At 48.2% G+C, this 20,790-nt stretch overlaps 1 protein-coding gene across 8 annotated transcripts in view; it reads left to right on the top strand.

Annotated features, from left to right (window-relative positions):
- Positions 1–20,790, top strand: part of IGSF3 (immunoglobulin superfamily member 3) — a 171,064-nt gene that overhangs the window by 78,649 nt on the left and 71,625 nt on the right. For 2 of the 8 annotated variants that reach the window (XM_085076109.1, XM_085076049.1), the window contains exon 1: positions 7–448. The exons of 5 other annotated variants lie outside the window; for them this stretch is intronic. In XM_085076109.1, the coding sequence (XP_084932235.1) occupies positions 406–448 (43 nt within the window). In that variant the 5' untranslated portion in view covers positions 7–405. Of the gene's footprint in view, positions 1–5; positions 449–20,790 lie in introns of those variants that run through there. One more of the 8 variants, XM_085076099.1, reaches the window with a different exon arrangement.

Raw genomic sequence — 20,790 nt, 5'->3', positions numbered from 1 at the left:
CGGGCGGGCAGGTGAGGGCGGCGGGCCGGGGCCAGCCGGGGGGAGCGGCGCCCCGCTTATTTTTGTAACTTTCCGGGGTGGGGTCTTTTTGTTGTCGCTTCGCGGCCCCCCTCCTCTCTCCCGCACCTTCCCCGTGCTCTTTTTTTTCCCCGCGCCTTGGAGGGGACGTTTTTTCCTCGCTTTGCTGCCGCCTCTCCCGCGGGAGCCGTCGGCGCGGAGGGGAGGCGCGGCGGCCGCCCCGCTGCGGGGGCGATGCCCCCGCCTGCCTTGGCGCCTCCCCGAGCCGGCCCCGCCGCCTTCCCTTTGTGCCGCCGGGCCCGGCGCGACGCCTGCCCCGGGAGCCGGCGCCCCGCGGCGCCCCGCGGCGGGAGGTAAGGGCGGCCGCCGCCCCGCGCCCCGGCAGCCATGCGGACCCTGCGGCCGCAGCTCGCCTCCCTGCTGCTCCTCGGTAAGTGCCCGTCGCCGGCGGGGAGGGGCGGGACGGGACGGGACGGGACCCTCGGTGGGCGCCGTCCCTCGCAGGGCGTCCGGGAGGAGCGCCCCTTGCCAATGCCAAGCGCCTATCCCCGGGAGTTGTCACTGTTCGCGCTGCTCCTGTGGTTGGAGGGAGGGGTGGCAAGAAACCCTGTGTAAATACCTATATATTTATATGTAGATGTATAATATAGATCAGGGTTTCGTCTCCACGCGCAGCACCCCGGTGACCATTGCTCGCCGTGCCCCGGGGCGCGGCGCGGGGTCCGGCCGGGCGTGGAGCGGTGGGAGCAGAGCGGACTCCGGGCTCCGGCTGCAACTTGGGAAGGCGAGCGGCCGTCCAGCGGCTGCTGCTGCCGATGCCAGGTTCCGAGGGGAACCGTAAGGGTAGGGAGTTACACGGGTCTGTGCTGAGCTTGCACAATGAAAGCAGAGAAAATGCCTGGGGTAAGGTAGGCTGCAGAAACAAAGTGCTCTGTGCTTGGCTCTCGAAGAGCGCGTTGAAATGTAGAGGGAAGGCATACCCTGCTGCCGTGAAATGCAATTTGATTGCTTTGTGCTGCCTCTCAAACTCCTCCTGTAGTGCCTTCTCGGTGTACCCTGTGAACCGTTAAACGTGTGGTTTTGTCCCGTCCCAAAAGTGCCTGCCCCAGGGATGACTGTATGCAGTTCTGTAAAGTCCTTTGGGATCCCAGTGCTGGGCGAGAGATGCTGTAGGAATGCAAGATTCCTTCCTACAGATTTGGGGAAAGCAGAATACAAGACAATTAAAATGCCTCTTAGGCTTTTTGCTGCAGACCATGTGCGAGGCTTAAGTACTGATGAGTTGATAGGGAACATTTGTGGAAAATGCAACACAGCACCCTCACGCTGCTTTCTGCCTGTTTATGTACAGAGCAACCTCCGAGCTGTTTTGATTTGCCTTTTCATTGGTATGATTTTCTGCTGGCATTAATGCTGTTGAGGGAAGAAGTGGCAAGGCTGGCAATTTTACTGTCTTGAGAATTGTCACCTACATAGCTGCTCTGCCAATTTAGAAACAAGATCTCTACTAGAATTGCAGTCATGTTTCCATGTCTGTAATTTGTGTGTGTGTGTGGTTTTTTTCATGTGCTCTGCCTGTCTTCAGCAAAGAGAGAGAGAGAACTCTTTGAAATGGTTTTGGAGATGATTCAAACTTCCCCTAACCACTAGCTTGCTTCCTTGGGTTCCCCGGAAAAAAAGCCATCTCCAAGCTAAGTTTATCCAGGTTGCCTTTGCTCCGTGAGTGCAGGGAGGCTGTCGTAGCCCGCAAGATGGGTGTAGGCGAAGGGCACAGCGCTTGCTGCTGCCGTGGCTTCGCACGCTGCATCTCTGCTGTTGAAGAACAATAACAGCATTCTGGATTAGGGATTCCTAATATGGAGCGCTCGGGTCTGTGGGTCGGGGCGCGCTCCGGAGCACGCCCAGCTGCTGCGGCGAAGGAGCGGCAGAGGGCATCCCTCCTCCTGCCGAGGGCATCCCTCCTCCTGCCGAGGGCTCCCCGCCGCTGGGACCCGCCAGCCCTGCGCTCCACACCCCGTGCTGGTGCTCAGCCGGAGCCTGGCCCGCTGCCGAGCCCGCCCCGACCCCCTACTTGTAGGAATTAGCCTCCTGCCTTCGACCTAAAACTGGCTCTAACCTGCCTTCATGCTCCCCGGGGGAAGGGCTGCGAGGTGTCATCTGTCGCCTTGCAGGATCTGCTGCTTTTCAGTGGTCCCCAAATCCCATGGACGTATCTAGTTCGTAAAAACATCGTGCTGCCCTCATTGTGCTGAACGTGAGGCTGTTTTTAAGGGTAGGATATGTACCACGTATGTGCCTGGAGTTACTTTTCTTTTCCTTTTTTTCACCTGGACTTCTTTAGCCGGTTGGTCTGCGTTTGCCCAGCTGCCAGTTTTAATAAAGCTGGCGATGTGTGACAGTGCCTCAGAGCCACGAGTCACACAGAAGTGCTTTAGGTTGCCCCTTACTGTAGAACTGAGACATCATTTGAATTAGTGGAGTGAAAAAGCCTGTTTTGTAACATAAATCTGACTGACCAGAAAAGGACTGTTGCTTTCCAAACAAGTAATGGTAATGCTAGAATATGGGGATAAGATCCCATGGGTCAAATATGTAGAAAAAGAAATGCAACTCATTCTTTCCTTCTGCAAACTCATTAAAATCACTGAAGGAGGAATTGTGGTTATGGAAAGAGATGGTGGGTGATTTAGTATAATATATCAAGCATTAACTACCTACCAAAATCCAAGTAACTGTGAAACCATAGTCTGAAAACCCACATCTGGCATGTGGGTGTAACATTTTTAGATCTTTGCTGTTTTATTCCCCTCCTCTTGCTGCAGTGTTTGTTACAGGGTTCTTTAAACAAGTGGCACTTCATCACAGCAAGTGCAAAATGGGAAAATAGAGCAAGTGCTGTAAATAATCCTCATGCAGCAATGAGACCATTAATACTTGTGCCAGCCAGTGCTAATCCTATGTGTAGTTGCAAGATTTACCTCCTTTTTTTTTTTTTTTGCAGGGATGCAAAGTCTGATACTCCTCATATTTATAGTGTAATATATAGGAAACACAATAGGCTTCTGGGGAACGCTGAACTCATTCATGTCAGTGACTGGTTTATGAATAGTTCTGCTTTTGAGTCTCTTGCAGTCTCCAGAATACCACCTGTGAATGCAATTTACAGCTCTTTGTGTTCAAACATTGCATATGTATATATGTACATAGACTCATTACCCTCTTCCTCTCTCTATTCATGCATAGTAATTGGTGATTTATTTGCGATTCCTAGAGGGGAGCAGAGCATGCGTAAGGTCTCGAAACTGCAGCTCACTTGTAAATGGCATGTTGGAGTGAAATAACCCTGCTGAGCTGACTCTTGGAGAATGAAGGGATGATGTTCCAGGCCTGTCTCCCGGAGGGAAAGGGGTGCTGGCTGGGAAGCAGCAGTGTGCAGTTGGCTGCTGCTCAAGAGTTCTGCTGTGCACCTCCCGCTCTTCTGCTGCCTGCCCAGGCACTCAGGCTGAGGGGCCAGCAGCTCACACACAAGTCTGGGTGCACTAGACCTGAAGGCTGCTTGGCTGGAGGGGAACATAAGGAGAAAACAGCATAGTGGGTGTTTGCACACAGGGGGTTTGGGGCTGTTTTTGTTTACCACAGCTTGCGGCCCAGGAATGTTGCAGGCGCCTCATCTGCTCCTCGATGCATTGTTAGCAGCAGCGGCCAAGATCGTGCTTTCTCCATCTGCGTCTGCCCCAAGTCCTGCGCCGCAAGCTTCGCTTTGCGAGCCAGTTCTGCTGCCCTCGTGCCTGTGTTTGCTGCCTCGGGGTCACTGTGGAGTGCAGTGCCGGACCTGGACTGATCCCGGGTGTGCTGGGGTGGGCTGGGGCTCTGCTTTATTTGGGGAACGTGCTGGACGAGGGCTCTGCAGAAGGCCCTGGCCATTGCCTCATTTCTGCACGTGGCTCTCTGGGTTTCCCCAAGGTGAGAGGCTGCTGCAGCCATCGGAGCCGGGCTGGCAGGCTCCGCTCCTGTGCATCCCCAAATGCAATTCTTCATGGGCAGACTCCCTCCCTGCAGTCTTGGCCAGACTGTCTGACATCCTGAGGCTCCTGCAAATCCTGTTTATTTACACAGGAGGTTTTGGTTTATGCGAATTGTTGTCTTTTAGTTGACCTTCCGTCAAGTTAGATCTCTTTATTAAAGCAGTTTTTATTGCAAATCGAATGTGTACTTAGAACACTTCTACCAGACCCATTATATAAAGTGAAAGGCAGAATAAACAGTGCTGCAGACCACAGGGAAGGGGGTGGGAGAGAGAGGGTCATAGGGAGAACATTGCTTCAGTGTTGGGAGGCTTGCTGAGGTTTCTTTTTTGTTACCAGGAAATTGCCATTTTGAAAAAAAAAATCTTTTAAAGTTTTTTCTTTTGGTCTCTCTTGGTTTCTTTCTTATCCCTACAAAATCAGGCATGGGTTCAGGCATTGACTTAAAGGTTATACAGTCTAGTTTGAAGGCAGAGGTGTTTTCATTGGTTTACCTTGGGAGAATCAGAGTGCTGTAACCTGAAAGAGTGCTCTTTGCTGTCTGATAGTTAGCAATCCGCAGACCCTGCCCAGGAACTTAAAGTGCCAGAAAAATCACCTGAAAGGAAGGGGCAGATTTTCCAGCACAATAGGGTTTTCTTCTTGTTGCTGTGATTCCTCAGCTCGTGATTTGACTTGTCTACTGGTATCAAGGACGTTTAGGCCCTCCAGCCAGTGTCTGGAAAACTGCCGTATTGTGATTTGCCTCTGGCTTTGAAGTTCCTAAATACTTCTTAATGATAACCTGCTAAATTGGTTTTGACTCCATTTTTATATTGGCGTTTCTTTCCTAGTCGTATAAAATCTTCTTAAGGAATAGTTCTCTGTGTTAGAATAATAGGAGATGTTCAGCATCTGTTTCTTATCAGCCATGGAGAGGCTAAAATGGAGCCTTTTCTGACAAAACTAGGTTTGATCACATTGCAAGCCAAAGAGATTGAGTCTGCAGCTGCCTTTGGTGGGTCTGGGGTGTCTCTGTGCATATATGTCATTTCTAGATCAAACCTGTTGCTCACCCTGTCTCCATCAGGGACACATTTCAAATTATGTAAGTCAGTAAGCTTTTTCTTGTTAGGTTTAATTAGCAAGCGGCAATGAGACAAAAGGAAGTCTTGCCTTGCTGTTGCTAAAGTCACATTTCAGTAAGTAATTGAACACGAGCACAAAACCAGACCATCTCAGCTAAGTGATGGGAAGCCTTTCTTGGAAAGGGAAAGGCTTTGACACTCAGGGCTTGTACCATTGCTGCACAGTACTTACACAAATGCCAAAAAGCAGGGATGCTCCTGAAGGGAGATGTTCCAGCCTGGTTCCTGCCTGGCGTGGCAGGCAGGGGAGGATGCAGGTCAGGGTGCTCACATGAGGACCAGTTGAATGGAAGGACTTCATTGATATCAAAGCTAACTTGGCAACCCAGTAAATACACAGAGGGACTGCGTGTGTGTCTGACATGAATGTAAATTTGTATTTCACGTGGCCCTGCAGATGTTTGTGGGGTCCCAAGGGAAAGGGTTGCTGAGGAGGGAGGTGTCTGGAGGGCATGGTCAGTTCATCTGGCTGGGTTACCCCAGTTTGTTGGGGTATGTGTGCTCTGTGCCCCACAGCCTCACTATTGTGAGTCCAAGGATGTGTGACCACTCACTCAGCCCTCCAGTGAGTCCAGTGTTTGATCCAGCCACTCTCTTAAGTGTTAGCAGCTCCGACAGAGGCCACCTGCTCTGTCCTGCTTACTGTTTAATATCTAATTCCTGTCTGAAACCACTGCCTGAACCCTGCTATGACTCCTCTTTCCTGGTTTTACTCCTGTGCTGGTAGTTCCCTGGTGTTCCTAGGTCCGTTCCCAGCTCTTATTGGGCAGCAATCCACAGGGAAGGAAGAGGTGGTGCCCTGTTAGGCGGAGGAGTGGGATAAAGATCACTGACACGTGGAATGGTTTGTGTTGGAAGGGACCTTAAAGATGATCTAGTTCCACACCCCCTCCGCAGCATGGGCAGGGATGCCACCCCCTGAGCAAGTTGCTCAGGGCACATCCAACCTGGCCTTGAGCACTTCCAGGGATGGGGCATCCACAGCTTCTCTAGACAGCCTGTTCCAGTGCCTCAGCATCCTCTGCATAAAGAATTTCCTCCTAAAATCTAATCTAAATCTCCCCTTTTTTCATTTAAAACTGTTCCCCCTTGTCCTGTCACTGTCTGGCCGTCTGTAAAGTTGTTTTCCATCTTTTTTATAAGCCCCCTTTGAGTACTGAAAGGCTGCAGTGATGTTTCCCTCGAGCCTTCTCTTCTCCAGGCTGTAAAAAGGATGAGCCAAGGGAAAGCATTAGGAGAAGGAAGGTGAAGAACCCAACTGATAAGCAAGAGAGGAGAGCAGGCTCTGAAGGATCGATCTTACCAAATGCCAGGCCTTCCAGCGTGCCCATAGCTCTTCAAGTGTCAAAGACTCCTGAGTGCAAAAGAAACTGAGAAAGTGAGGATCTGTCTGTATTTGTCTTGTTCCTGAGCAGTGTACTTACCACTCCTCTTGGCTGACTTCTTTCCAAACGAGATATTGATTCCATCTGGGACTTGAAAAATCATCTAGCACTTCTGCTGTCTCTTCTGATTTTGGCAGACTTAAGACTTTGATGGTCAGGAGGGGATGAGGTTGCTGCTGAAGTGCAGGAATAAGGAGATTCCCGTGCAGTTTCTTGTGACAAAGTTGGCCCTGCTTGGGTCCAGATCAGCATGTGGGGCAGCTGCACAGCCATTAGCACTGTCAAGCATAACACTAATGCCAGTTGTTTGCTTTGGTGTTCTGGATAATCTTTTTCTGCCCCTTGCAAAACAGGGCTCTGGCGTGTTGGAAGGTGATTTTTGATAGCTGTTGTCATGCTGCTAAGTTGTGGGGTTTTTTTTAAACTAATGCCATGAGTCTGGAATTGATGTCATTTGCTTGGTGTTCCCTAATTTGCTCGCAAAAGCTTTGTCTTCCCAGCAAATATGTTCCCCTTTGGAGTTATCTTGATTACAGGGGTGATAACAGAGAGTGGTGGTGCATCTGGGGGGTTTTGGGGGGGAGTTGTTTGTTGGTTTTTTGGGTTTTTTTTGTTTGTTTGCTTTCATGGTGGTTTCCTCCATGTAATTCCTCCCGCATTACATTCCTGATGTGTCTGCCCAAGCCCTACTGTCACTTTTATGGCTTTTGGGCTTTGTATGGAAGTTGATAAGCTTGTCAAAGGGAGATGGGAGAAGGGGATGAGGTAGGTCTATTTTTCAGAAGACTCTGTAGTGCTAAATGTCTGTTCTGTGTTTGAGAGAAGCTCAACGCTGACCCAGGCTGCTGTGAAATGGGTAGTTTCTGAAGCTTTTAGAGAAATGGAGGCTTGAAGATGAGATACTGAGCCCCAAAATAGCAAAGATTTTGGTCGCTTCTTTGGGAAAGAAGGTCTCTGATCTATCATGACAGCAAAGTTATTAAGATTTGGCTGCTTAGATAAATTGAGATTTTGTCATCTTGGATTAATCATTTTGTCACCATTCATCATCATCACCATGAACGTGGGAATCTGCCTAGGTTCCTCCAGATTTCTCTGAAAGGGAAGCTGGACCTTGAGTATGAGTATGAGAAGGCAGTTGTTTGTTGCCAGAAGTCATCCAGAAGCTCAATACTCTGGAAAATCATACTGCTGGAATCTGGCACTTATTAACTCGAGTTACCCAGTACCTAGGATCTAGCCAAAGGGCTCTGGCTGGCTGCCAAACTGAAATTACCAACCTGGGTGTCAGGCCTTGTTGGTTCCTTCTTGATAGCTTGAAATAGGAGCTTCCCAACAAGCATGTGTGTGCCAGCCTCTTTTCTAGTCATATTTCTTCTTAGAGCTTTGTAAAGCGTTCAAGGTAATTATAGTACTTACTAATATTTATTCCGTTCTGAGCAATTATCTGAATGCGTTTATCTCCGGTGTGCTTTCAAAGTGCTCTGCCCCCTCTCACCATATCATTTCATCTCATCTCCCTGGCTTGGTGCTTTCTGCTCCTTCCCCTCTCATACAGTCCTTAGCCCTCAGCTTTTTCCACCCTCCTGAATGCACTGTCAAGCTGTGCTTTCCTCTCCTGGAGGTTCCCGTACCCCATCTTGCTGCTCTGCTGTCTAATCCCATTACAGAGGAGGGATGTTTGCTCCGTCTTGCGGGGGGATGATTGCTTAACCGCCCTGCCAGGTGCTAAGGCGCTTTTCAAGGAAGGACATGGATACCAAGAGAAACTGGGCTGGCTTGGTGCCATCCCCCAGCTTTCTGCTGGCTGCATGTGGCCTGCAGACAATGTCTTGAGAGCTCCTGCTGGAGGGTTTGACCTTTATGCCTGCAGTGTTATCCGGTGCCTACAGCAGGAGTCACAGCGTGCAAATTCCAGTGCTTTCCTCTGACTTGTGATATAATTGTAGGCAAGTCACTCTGTCTTCATTCTTGGCTCCTTAAGAGAGTGGCTTAAAAGGTGTCATGGGATTTTTGGGGAGGACATATGCAGTGTTAGGGCTGAGGTCTTGCTTGCTGTCTGTAAGCAAGCAGGCTGCTTTTTTTCTTATGCCTGGAAGAAAACGTAGTGTGGAAGAGATTGTTATGCCCTGATTGATTTCACTGGTGGTGTTAGAAAAAGAAGAGAATTGATTTTTACTTTGAGCTCTGTGGTGTTACTTACCTGCACAAGCTCTCTTGCTTATCCCGTGTGAATGAGGGCTCTCCTTTAGGCTCATGGGGCACAAGCCGTGTGACTGCAGCGTAGAGCTGCTGTGATTCATCCCAGCCATCAGTGTTAGAGCAGCACAGTTAATCTGTGGGTCGCTGGCATGTTAGGAGCTGTTACGTCTAATCAGTCCCATGCCATGAGCTAGTTGGCAGTTAAATCTAATCTAGAGTGTGTAGCTGCCAAATGCTTCAAGTTTGCCAAGGGCTTACTCCTTTGTGCTGTAAATGAGTTGGACTTGAACAAGATCAGCTTCAGGTGCCTTTCTTGTGAATAGGATTCAGAGTTCAGCCTTGGATACCTGTACTGCAGAGGGGCAAAAGTTGTTCAGAGTCCAAAGGGCTATGAGAAGGGTGTAAATCTACCTGCTCATCTTCATACTTAGATATCAAAACACGCTTTTCTTATCTCACATTGCTTTTTCTCCCACCTCTTGCCCTTGCCTAGATGTGAGGAGAGGTGTGTTCAGAGGTGATCTCTCAGGTACTGCCATCATCCTTAGAGCATAGAGGGACCTTGTCTTGGTTCTTGTATGTGTACAAGTCTTGCCTGAGATGGCTAGTTTTTCTTTTTATTTCCTAGTTTCTGCTGCTCTTACACCTCGTCCACTCTTCTTGAATTTTTTGGCTGTGCATGCAGGGTCCCTCTGCAGATGCAGGTCAACCCCTTTCTCCACCATAGTGAGAGTTCTCCCTTGATGTCCTTGGAATTGTATCTCCCTCCACTACTGAGAGTGGGAGAGGTGAGCTAAAAATTTCCTTCCGCTGTGGTTTCCTCTGCCTTTGTGGGGCAAGTCATGGGAGCTCACCCTGCTTCCCTTTTAAATGGAATTACTTTATCATAAAGGGTGAACACTGCCAGTTGCTATATACAATTGGATGCTGCAGGTTTACCTTATCTTAGGTGCTTCCAGGGAGCTTGGCAGGACCTTGGCTGCCCTATAGCCACCAAATGAAGGAAAGGCAGCACTCACTGCAGTGGTTATTTTGATTTGTACCTGGTCCTGATGCTTGGGCTAATTTTTTTTTTTCAGTCGGTGCAGGGAAGAATGTGGCTGCAAATGTGTGGTGGGAAGAAGGTTTGTTTCCTCTTGGAACATCGGGGAAAGCTATCTGAGACTGCCCTGAGCAGCATGGGGTAGTGTAGGGGAGGTGAGGGGCTGATCTCAAAGAGGTCTGTCACCTCTTCTCCAAAGCTTGTCCCTGTTAAGCTGTTATCACCCTTCTTCTGGCTCTTGTCTGGATCCCCTTGGTTTTTTAGCCTGGCTTGTTTTAGGGGAGGGTGTAGGGGTGAGAGGGGGTGAGTGTGAGGAAAGATTTGCTGTGTGTCAAATGCCTAATAACTGCTCTAGCAGATCCACTGGGATATGTTACTAAAAGCATCCTAATGATCTCAGTGTAATGGGTTTGAGCCTTGGAAGCCCTCTTGCTGGGAAAGGGATCCCAGGGCTTTGTGCTTGACTGCTGGAGGGAGAGGGCTGGGTTCCTGGTAGCAGACAGGGCAGGCAGCAGGAGCTGCCTCAGAATCACAGAATCAATTAGGCTGGAAAAGGCCTTTGAGGTCATCCAGTCCAACCTGTGACCAAACACCACCATGTCAACCAGACCGTGGCACTGAGTGCCACATCCAGTGGCACTTAGACACCTTTGGGGAGGTGACTCTGCCACCTCCCTGGGCAGCGCATTCCAATGTTTAATCACCCTTTTTAGGGTGATTCTTTAGGGTAGCCATCCCTCTGTGAGGAAGAGTCAGAGGGGAGCCATATGTGGGGCTTTGGTGTGGCAGAAAAATGCCTCAGTGGGAGGCTTGGCCAAGCACCAACTCCTGCTGTTACCTCAGAAATGGAGATTACCAGAGACTGCAGTTGTGTGGATGCCAACTGAGTCCCTAAAGAAGTGTAATCTGAGGAAAGGGTAATTTTTCTTACAGAGCTATCTGGGTGTTGCTGGAAGAGGGAGATGCACAGTGGAGCATGGTTGAGACCAGCAGCCTCTAAACCTGGCTGCTGGTTTAGAGCTGAGACCAGGAGCCTCTAAACCTGGCTGCTGGCAGCACATGTGGTAAAGTGCTAGGGAATGTGGGCCCCATCCCAGCTGCAGGAGAAATACCCAGCTCTGCTGCTCCCAGTCCTCTAACCACTGCTGTTCCTGAGGTGGCATCATTTAGCCTCCTCCTCTGGCGCTGGTGGTGGCTTGGAAAAGAAGTGGGCTGTTTCTCACCTGCAAAAAAATTACAGTAACAAGGGTCAGGTGAGAAAGGAGGGCTCATCAGTCCTGGAAGGTACCAGTGGAGTCATGAAGACCCCTGAGATAGGTGGGGATGATGAGGAGGGGGTAGAAATGAGGGTGGGAGACAGCAGGAGTCCAGTTTTCCAGTGGATGGGCAGATGTAAAAGAAATGCATGTACGTGATCCTAAAAGTGCTGCAGTAGAGATTCTCCATAGTTACTGGGGCGATCAGCATCATTTTCTAAATCATCCTCCGTATGTGGATGCAAATCTTGAGTGTGGGTAGGGTGAAGTGAGGCTTCTGGGGAAGTATGCTAGTGGGAGGCCAAAAATAAATTATCAAAAGACAGAATTGAGAAATTAACAAAGCTAAACGGATGTATGCAGCTCTAAGAAAAGGGTGTCGTATTTGAAAGCATATTTTTGAAAATCCATTTGCTTAGTCATCTTACAGATAACTTAGCTATTTTTGCCTTCTTTGCTCTGATGACACTTCACTGTCTTTATAATAGGTTTAGCATCTGCATTCTTTTCTAGTGTAAAGAGAAAATATATCTGCTAATTTTGAGTTGGCTTTGTAGAATTGCTTTACCTCTTGGCTGTGAAATAAATAAGATAGTGGTCTTAAAACTATTTTAAAGGAGAATAGTTGGCATTATTTTCCTTCTAACCCATCTTTTTAACCCATCTGCCATGTCTGCAATCAAATTTGAATAGAGAATGTGTACCCTTGCTATTTCATGTGTAATAATAACTGTGCCCTCAACTGCTCCAGACATTAAAGTGGTGATGTTTGGGTTCAGCACAGTAATCTACTGGGGAATGAATGCAAGATCAAGGGCATTTGCAGGTTTTTATTTCTTTGTGTTTGCAGGGGCTGTGGCACTGCTAGCGGGTTGCTCACAAATGGTGTTTCAGATTACCTCTTTTGCAGGCAGCAAGATTTGCATCTTGCCATTCCTATTTGATCTGCAAGTGGTGATGAGCGCTGTATACTTGAATTCACGTTTTCTGAGTAGCAGTCTGCAGTCATTAGGGCAGCTCTTAGACCCCAGAGGCTTTTTCCATGTTTTCATCCTGTTTCAGTAAGCGTGTCTCTTGTTATCTTGTTCCTGAATATTTTCTCTAGTAAGAGGACGCTGTTTGTTGCAGCTGTTAAACCTCAAATGTCTTGAATCTCCCTTAGGGAAGAGAGGGGAGAGTTCCTGAGGTTTCTGTGTAAGTAGACTATAGAAACACCTACATGTCTTTCCCAAGTATACAGCCAGGAGGTATTATTGGTGCTGTCCTAACCAGCTGATGGAATCTGGCTGGTTCAGCCTGTGATTCCTCCCTCTTGCTGGCTTGCTATGTTGAAGGGGTTTAGTAAGGAGACAGGAATAACAGGGATTCTTCTTTTTTTTTTTTTTTTTTTTTTTCTCTTTTTGGCATGCAGTGGTACTGGATGGCTCTGGTTGCTTTTGTCAGAACAGCGTAGCTAGGAGGTGTCAAAGGAAATTATGGATGTTTGTTCGGTTTCCTGGCTGGATATACCATGTGGGGTTTGGAGAAATGTGCCTTGAATAAACATTGAGTAAATCTCCTAGGACTAGCACCGCCTGGGAACAGTGTTGGGAGCTGTGCTTATCTTCATGGCAGGATTTAAAAAGAAACGTTTGTATGAGAAGAGTTTTGCGCCCTGTATTTGGTTCCCATCGGTTCAGTGATTTGCAGTGTTCTTCCGTCTGTTCCCTTTAAAGCCAGCTGGCCAACCTTAGGAGAGGATTATCTGAGTAAAACTCTCCAAAGCCTGTATTGCCATCAGAGTTCTTTCTTTCCTTCTCTTTCACAGTGCCGGAGGCTAACCTGAGCCCAGGCATGGCCACTGCCACATTTAAAATGCTGGGGCCAGCCCTTGTGATTGCTGGAGCCCTTTGGGAGACAGGTTGTGCCCCATTTGTGCCCCTTCCCTGGGTGGCCGTGGGTGACAGGGCATGGCCTGGGCAGAGCCAGTGGGGACAGACACTGCCAGGAGGGGTGGGAGTTCTGTCCCAGGAGGTGACAGCTTGGCGCCTTTACCCGGAGTGACATGGCCTGAGATGGGAACCCAAGGCAGTGTGTGCCATGGTCCCCTTCCCCTGCTGCCCCCACAGGTCATCCTCCCTTCCTCTGGGACAAGGAGACCTGGGGGATGCCGTGATGGCAGGAAGCCCTGAGCAAGTGCCAGGTGCCCCAGGGCCTGGCGGGGAGCAGGTGGCTGTGTGGGCATGGGGACACCTTCCCAGCCAGGGACAGCCTGGCTTTTGTGTGCCTTGGGACATTGACCAGGAGCAGCCGAGTGCCTGTGGAGCTCTTACAAGCTTGTGCAGGACATGTAATTTTGCCTTCGTCTCGGGAGGTGACCTTTCCCAGCTGCTGCAGGCAGGTACTCAAAAGGTTGTGGTAGTGGGTACTACCAGTGTCAGCCCTCACCACCTGCAGTCTGCTGCCGGGAGGTGAGGAGGGGGATGGCCTCAGCAGCTCCTTTGGGATTGCTGTCCCAGCTTCCTGGCCCTCCCTTCTCCCTGTCTTTGTGCTGGTCTCCTCCAGCTCTATCAGTCCCCGACAGATCTGAAGCGTGTGTGGTGTTTTGGTGCAGCTGCTCTATCTGTTCAACTTGCATCAGTCGGTCTCTGTTAAGGCTTATAATCAGTGTAAAATCTCTGGGGTGCAGCTATTTACAGAAAAAAAACCAACCCACTGCACCCTTCCAGACTTGCATCAAACAAGAGTTTTATTCTCATTAATTGAATTCCTCTAGAGTCTGATAACTTGGGTATGTTGAAATCAGATAAATAAAACCCTCCCTCCCTGGTAGCTGTGTAAGCCTTTCCTTAACTCCCTGATCAGAGGGGACTAGGCTTTGCTAAGTAAGTAACTGAAGATGAAAACTTCTGCATACATCTGCTCATTGGGGAGTGTGTGCAGGAGGATGCTCAGTGTAGTGTATCAGCAGAGGAAAGATTTACCTCATCCCCCACCCTTCGTTTTCTCAGTTGATCAGGAAAGATGTTTTTGTTTAGTGACAACTGCTGTTTAGTCACCCTCAAACACATCGTCTGTGTCCAGAAGCTGGGACTCTGCTCTCTTTCAGACCTTCAGACAAACCTGCAGCCCTACAAAGTGGCAAGTCTGCTCTTGCTGAAGTCAGGGTGTATCGCCTTTGGAGCATCTCTCGGGCAGTGCTGGCCCATCTCATCTCGTGGATGCTGAGACGTGTTGCTCTGGGAGGCAGAAGGGCGTTTGGACTGGTGCCCGAGGTGTGGTGTTGCTGAGCTGATTCTGTAATCCTGAAAAAATCCAACTTGCAGCTTTTCCCAGACTCCATACATCAAATGAGACTTGCAGTCATTAAGGTCGTGTCCCTTTCTCTGTTGCATCTCTTGTGGGTAGTTCCTGCCTTGGTGCCGAGGGCTGAGACTCCTCTTGTTCAGCAGATGCTGTTGCTTAATCCAGAATTGTTCCTCCCTGTGCCTGGGTCACCCATGCCATAACGAGGTACCTGGCTTGCCAGCCAGGCTTCTGCATGTCTTGATTTTCAGCCAGCCCTGCTCCTCCCCTTCAGGGTCTTTCTGTTTTTCTCCTCCCCTGCCACTCCTGGTGCTGCTTTTTTTGTGCACCCTGAACTTGGATTTCCCCCACTCTTCTTCTCTTATCAGTATTTCTGCCCTATAGCTGTTTCCACCACCGACACAGTGGCATCTCCTCCTATCCTCAGGACACTTTTTCCACCCTCTCTCCCATCTCCAGCCCCACCATCTACTGCTTCATCTCCTGCTGTCATGCGGTGGTGTGAGACTGGCTTGCGTCCTCTGACCACACTGACCTCCCCATCTCAGAGCTTGGCCTCCTCCCTCTCTGCTTGTCCCTTGTAAACAGTTTTAACTTTTACTTTACTGAATGCTGCTAGTTATATTCCCCCCAAACTTGGATAGCCCCTTCTCCACCTTCAGATTTGTCTCTCAACCTGTAACAACTTTATGAAGAGAACTGGCATACAAATCAGGGTCTGTCTATACCTCTTGGTTTGCTCTGTCCTGCTTTCCTTCTCCATGCTTTTCACAAAGGTAGAATTTCTAACCTTTTTGTTTGTCTTAAGGGTCCCAGTTAATTTTCCCTTGTCTTTGTCCCTTGTCTTTGTCCCTTGTTTTCCTACTCATAGCCTCTCTCCCTCAATGCAAAGCTGCTTTATCCCCTCCTCCTCCAGCAGCTGCTGTGTGCACCACAAGCCCCGTGGGATGCTCTGTCTGGAGCTTTTGCCTCCCAGCTCTCAGCCAGTTTAGTCTGTCTCTGTGATTTACTTTGCAAGGGCTTTCTGAATAGCCCCCACTGCTCTACATCTCGGTTGTGATCAAAAGTTATCTTTCTTGACTTTGTAATTGACCTTGCAATAATCAGTTTTGGTCTTCTCCTGGAGAGATTTCTCCCAAGCTCTGTTGTCTTTGTGTTCTGCCTCTCTGACAGAGCTTTATTTATGACCTCATGAGTTTACTCTGTATACCAGCTTCAGGGTTTGTTTTTGTGTGGCTACAAGGGGTCTTTTCTATGACCCTGTCCACCTCTTCCTACAGTCCCTGCCTCTTTGTAATTTTGTCCACTCATAAAAAATTGACTGGCCCCTCCCTGCTGATGTTAGGAGCTCATATTTCTGTTCAATTCAAAATTTTAACCTCTGTCTCTGGTGCTTACTTACATGCATGTGCACGCACCTGAGTCTTTTTGCTTAAGGAATATAAGCTGCAGCATTTCCTATCCATCTCTGCCTCTGAAATTTGTTCAGGTTTTTTGTTGTCTGCCGATTCCCCTGAACTCTCAAATTAGTTCCTCCTCCTCTGCTGTGCCAAATGCAAGATGCGTGTCTTCCCTTTTAAAGCCCTTCTTAGCCTTGTTCTACCTTGTCTTTTTAGTGCCTCTTCCCTCTGTGGTTTTTGATTCCCAGCTTCTGCCTCTCATTGTGTTTCCTCAGGCTGGGTTCTCAGAGAAAGAGGGCTTATCTGATCATGCTGCCACTGCCACCCCTTTCCGGATAACCTGGAAGCCCTTTGGCCAATTTTACGCAAATTTGACAGGAGTAGAAAGCTTGGAAGCAAACGAGTTCCTGCAAGCCTTGTGAAGAGTAGGTAGCTGAGTCAGGGCAGCGACAGGGGACTGAAGGAGACCCTTTTCTTCAAGGGCTTCAGCAGTGCCTCCAAATGACTGTGCCAGCTGCAGGAGAAGCTCCAGCTGGAGCTTGCTGTCAAGTCATTAGTCTCAGAGACAGCCTTCCTCCTGAAGGCAAGGGAAGCTAGGCTTCATTAAGTCTCCTGCTCTTAGGGTTGTTTGCTGAAAGTGGTGGCTTGGAGCCCTTTTATTTTCCTCTGTGTGATGGGGAGTAACCTGCAGAGAGCACCTGCAGCACTGCTTCACCTGCTGGCTCACCACAGAGCCTGTCAGGGACCTGCCATCAGGGTGCCCCAGCAGAGAGAGACCTGGGCACTTCCTCACAGGCTGCCCTGCTCCCCTTCCCTGCCCTCTCTTCACACATCTGCTGGCTGTTTCACAGTGTGGCTGAGCTGGTGGAATATCCCAGCTGCTGATTAAAAGGATTGTTTGCCCCTGTCCCCCCAAAGAAAAAAAGCATTCCTGTGCTCTTAGTGAAAACAAGTAACTCTTTCCTTGGGTCATTCTTTTTTCGGCTTGTGTGGAAGGTCAAGCATGGGGAGAGGAGTGTGTGTATGTTGCTAGGAATAAAGTGAGTGGGAAGGCAAGACTGCTTTTTTGCCATGGCAGCTGGTACCTAGATCAGTTTAACTGCATTGTGAAACCACATTTTTAAACTGAATCTCCCGGGATGAGGGTGTTTTTACCACCATTTCTCTGTAGGGGAGCTGGTGCAGTGAGGCTGCTCTGAGTAGGTGCTTATTGCTGAGCTAAGGTAACAGTCTACAGCAGTGGTGAATGAATGGAATCCTTTTGGAGTGTCTTTCACAGAATGTTTGAGGGTGGAAGGGGCTTCTGCAGGTTATCTGGTTCAAGCCCCCTGCTCAAGAAGCACTGCCTAGAGCAGTTTGCTCAGGACCATGTCCAGACAGCTCTTGAATACCTCCAGGGATGGAGACTCCACAATCTCTTTGGGCAACCTGTGCCAGTGTGCAGTTACCCCTCACAGTTGTGGGTTGGGTTTTGTTTGTTTTTTCAGCATAAAAGTTTTCCTGTGCTTTCCAGCTGGTCAGTTCACCCTGGTGCACGGGCTTGTTCCTCCTCAGGGAGGAGAATCACATCTGATTGTCTTTCTTACTCAGTGACAGTAGTGCTGTGCTTAGAGGGAATGATTGTACCTTTATCCCTCCCAGCCTGGAAGAAATAGTAACATAAATGCTTCTACATCCTCTTTTTTTTTTGTTTTGTTTTCTTCTATTTTCCTTTCCAAATGCCAGAAAGCTCCTGTCCTCCCATTTGAAATGAGAGCCTTGGTAGTTTGGTGACAACTGCTGATAGTCTGTGTGGCATGTCAAACTAGTAAATTATAGTGCATGCAGACAAGGAGTTGTAACATCTTAATTAGCAATAAGAGGCAGCAGGTAGCTGAAGAATCTCCCTGGATCTTTGTCTGTCTTTCAAGGATGCTGTCTGACTGAGTCACAGAAGTTTGAGAGGCAGCATGCTGCTGCTGCTTGGTGAACAGGGAAGAATCTGGATCAATGTGTGGGGAGGAAATGGAAACTGTCTGCTGTTATATGGCTATATTTCATATTCTTGTGATCCTTTATGGTGGGGTGGGGTAACTGTCTTGGAGAAATGCATGCTTTTAGCCAGTACACTTGGCTTTGGGGATAAGTCAGTTTGCTGTTTACCTGAATGCCCTTTCTGCTGAAGAAGTACAAAATGGCAGCTTTGCCTTGCAAATTGAATGTTCTCTCGTGCTCATGGCCGTTGCTGAGGGGCACAAATGTTTCTTTAGCATGCCAGAAGGAAGAGGGAGAGATTGCCCTTGGCTGCATTCTTGTCTAGATATTACACTTTAGAACTTTTTTTTCGTGTTATTTCTACGGAGCTGTGTGCTCCAAAGGAGGTGGGGAGCAGTTGCAGACCCGTGCCTAGGGATACAGCTGGAGTGCTGGAGGAATGGTGTGCTCTGGGAGGTAGCAAAGGACATGCAGCAGGGCAGTTTGTCATCAGCTCTTCCAGCCTGTCAATATTTAACAGATTGTTGTTAAGTTTCTCTCTCTAGAAGGTAATCAATTCGGGGTTAAGCAATTAATAAATGGCTGCCTGTGGCTTCCAGTTTGGAGGGTGAAAAGGAGATGCTCTAGCCCTGCCTGGAAGAACATAGATGCAAGTGAAGGTCATAGGGAAAATAAGGATGCTGAACTCCTAAATGTCATCCTTACCAAAGTAGGGGAAAATCTGGAGTCACTTGGAGCAAAGGGAGAGGAAGGAAACCAAATAAGCAACTTCAAGGAGTATGGAAAGATGGGCCAAAACACTGGTGTTTCTCTTTGGAGATGGAGGGAGGCACTTGCATAGTCTGTCCTTCCTCCCTGTGTTTTAAATAAAGAGAACAAGAAGCTTTGCTTTTCTTTTGGAAAAATAAATTTGAAGGAAGGTAAGAAACCAGGCTCTCCGTGCATCTGAAGTGTTTTAAGAGATCTCCTCATGAAAGAGAGGGAATTCCTTTAATGAAAGGCTGGATAGTAAATGCTGTTTCCTTTTGGCAAGGATAATGTGAAGGTGAGATTTGGGACTCTACACTCTTTTCTCCTGGGAGAGTATTTTAATCATCTGGGATATTATGAGGTGAATTACAGCAATAATAGGGACATTCTGTTTTTTGATATTGGTACGGATTGCAGAGCATGCAGGAGAACGAAGAAAGAAGTGACATTAAAACGTTATTGACTGTGAAACAAAATGAAGTTTCTTATTGTCTGAGAGTGAGTGATAGCACGGAGAATGATGTTTGACAATTCTTAGAGTGACCCTGAATGTTGTACGTGTAGGACTTGAAGACTAAAGAAGGATAATAAAAAGAAATACAGGGGCTGCAGGGCATAATGAACTATGTCAGAAATTTCCTACCTAGCTCTGATGCTCAAAACAATTTCATTTCAACCCCTCCTCTTGACAGGCTGGGAGTACAAACCACCTAAGAGTTCAGCAGTCCAAAATGCATGTTGGTGCTTCATAGCCTTGGTACTAGCATGGCATTGCTGAATCCTTTAGAGGTCTGGGAGCAGTACTAGAGACACCAGGGTAAATGGTGTGTCCTCACATGTATTTTAAGAGCTAAAAGAACAGAAGGAAAAACACACATAGGAATCTTAGGAGACTTCGCTTTTTGTGCAGGTTTGCACTAAATCTGACAGGGAGTACTTGTGGTGACAGTTTCAAAACTCAGGCCGGTAAGGTAGTAATGGAGCCATCACTGCTTTTCATTGGAAAATATAAAAGTAGGCATTGCCTTGGGCATTCCAGCAGACCACTGTAAATGCTGCTGTGTATTGTAGTGCTTCATCAGACCTGGAACCAGCAGCAGTGATACAAGTCACTAGGGCATGTGAGGAAGAAGAACTGTAAGGAAGAAGAAACTCCTGAGGATAAGGCACCAGGAGCAGTGCAAGTTAGAAGTACTGCGTGGGCAATCCAACACTTCCTGCCTGCATACTCCCAATATAAGCATAATCTGCCAGGGAGCTTCTGCTTGCGTGTTCTTCCCATAATGATAAGGGAAACGATGGTGCAGTATGAGAGAAACATGCTGATCTGAGAGATGGAAAAGGGCTGCAAAGGTCATGTTCTGACCTTGGAGGAAGACAAACAGTTGATTAAATGATTCACAGGACAAGCTCTACGTTAAGTACAGAAAAGAGCTTATAGTGCTGCTGGAGCTCTGTGCCATTCTGTGGTGTTGGACAAAACTGTGGTGAATACAACGATTGCAGGTTATAAGGGATTCTTTTTTCTCTGCATCTTTGCAGGAAAACAGTAAAACTGCAGTAAGCAGTGGGTGTGTTGCACAAAGATATTTGAGTCCCCAACAGTCATTTACCATTATGAATCTGAACCAGCAGGACAGCCAGCTCAGTCTGTCCCTCGTGGACCAGCATGTGTTGTTACTCACCTTCTACATCAAGTACATCTTGTGCCACCAGCTGCTTCAAAGCCCATGTGAAGTAAAGAGGCTGAGCACCACGAGCTCCAGAGCTCAGGGGTGTGTGCAGCCCATCTCAGCCATCCTCTTTCCTTTGGTTTTTATGGGTATTCCTCTTTTTTCTGACCACAGGCGTGGCTGGCTGGCTTCTGGACGCTGAGCTTTGTGACTTTTCAAAGGAAAGCTATACTAGATTAAAGAGCAGTTTCAGGCTTCAGTGCAGCAAAGTAACTTTAAATACACTTTCGGGTGGGATGATTGAGAATGATAGAACTGTAAGAGCAGGGAGATCTTGTGTCGTGCATCCCCTGGGGCAGGTTCATCTCTGCCTTATGGTCTCCTTGAAGAAAGGAAATGTCTGTTAGAGGAAGCTGTAGTGTGAGATGCCCGAGTCTCACAAAGCAGTCTGTCTGGTGCCTCACTTTCCTAGCTTCTGGGAAATGGAGCATTTAGCAAGCTCCCATGACCAGCCTGAATCTCTGCTTTTCAGGTCCAAGCTTATTGTTCCTTGTCTTCTCAGTGCCCAACGTAGATAAGAAATTATTCTTTCATCCTTTCAGCATTTTTAGAAGTTTAAAGGTTGTAGTAATACGGATGATCTGTGGCTCAAG

The sequence above is a fragment of the Lichenostomus cassidix genome, chromosome 1, assembly GCF_008360975.1.
Source record: "Lichenostomus cassidix isolate B80296 chromosome 1, HeHo_3.0, whole genome shotgun sequence".
NCBI classification, from domain to species: domain Eukaryota; kingdom Metazoa; phylum Chordata; class Aves; order Passeriformes; family Meliphagidae; genus Lichenostomus; species Lichenostomus cassidix.
The sequence above is the reverse complement of the archived record's forward strand: the minus strand, read 5'-3'. Positions and strand labels throughout refer to the sequence as shown.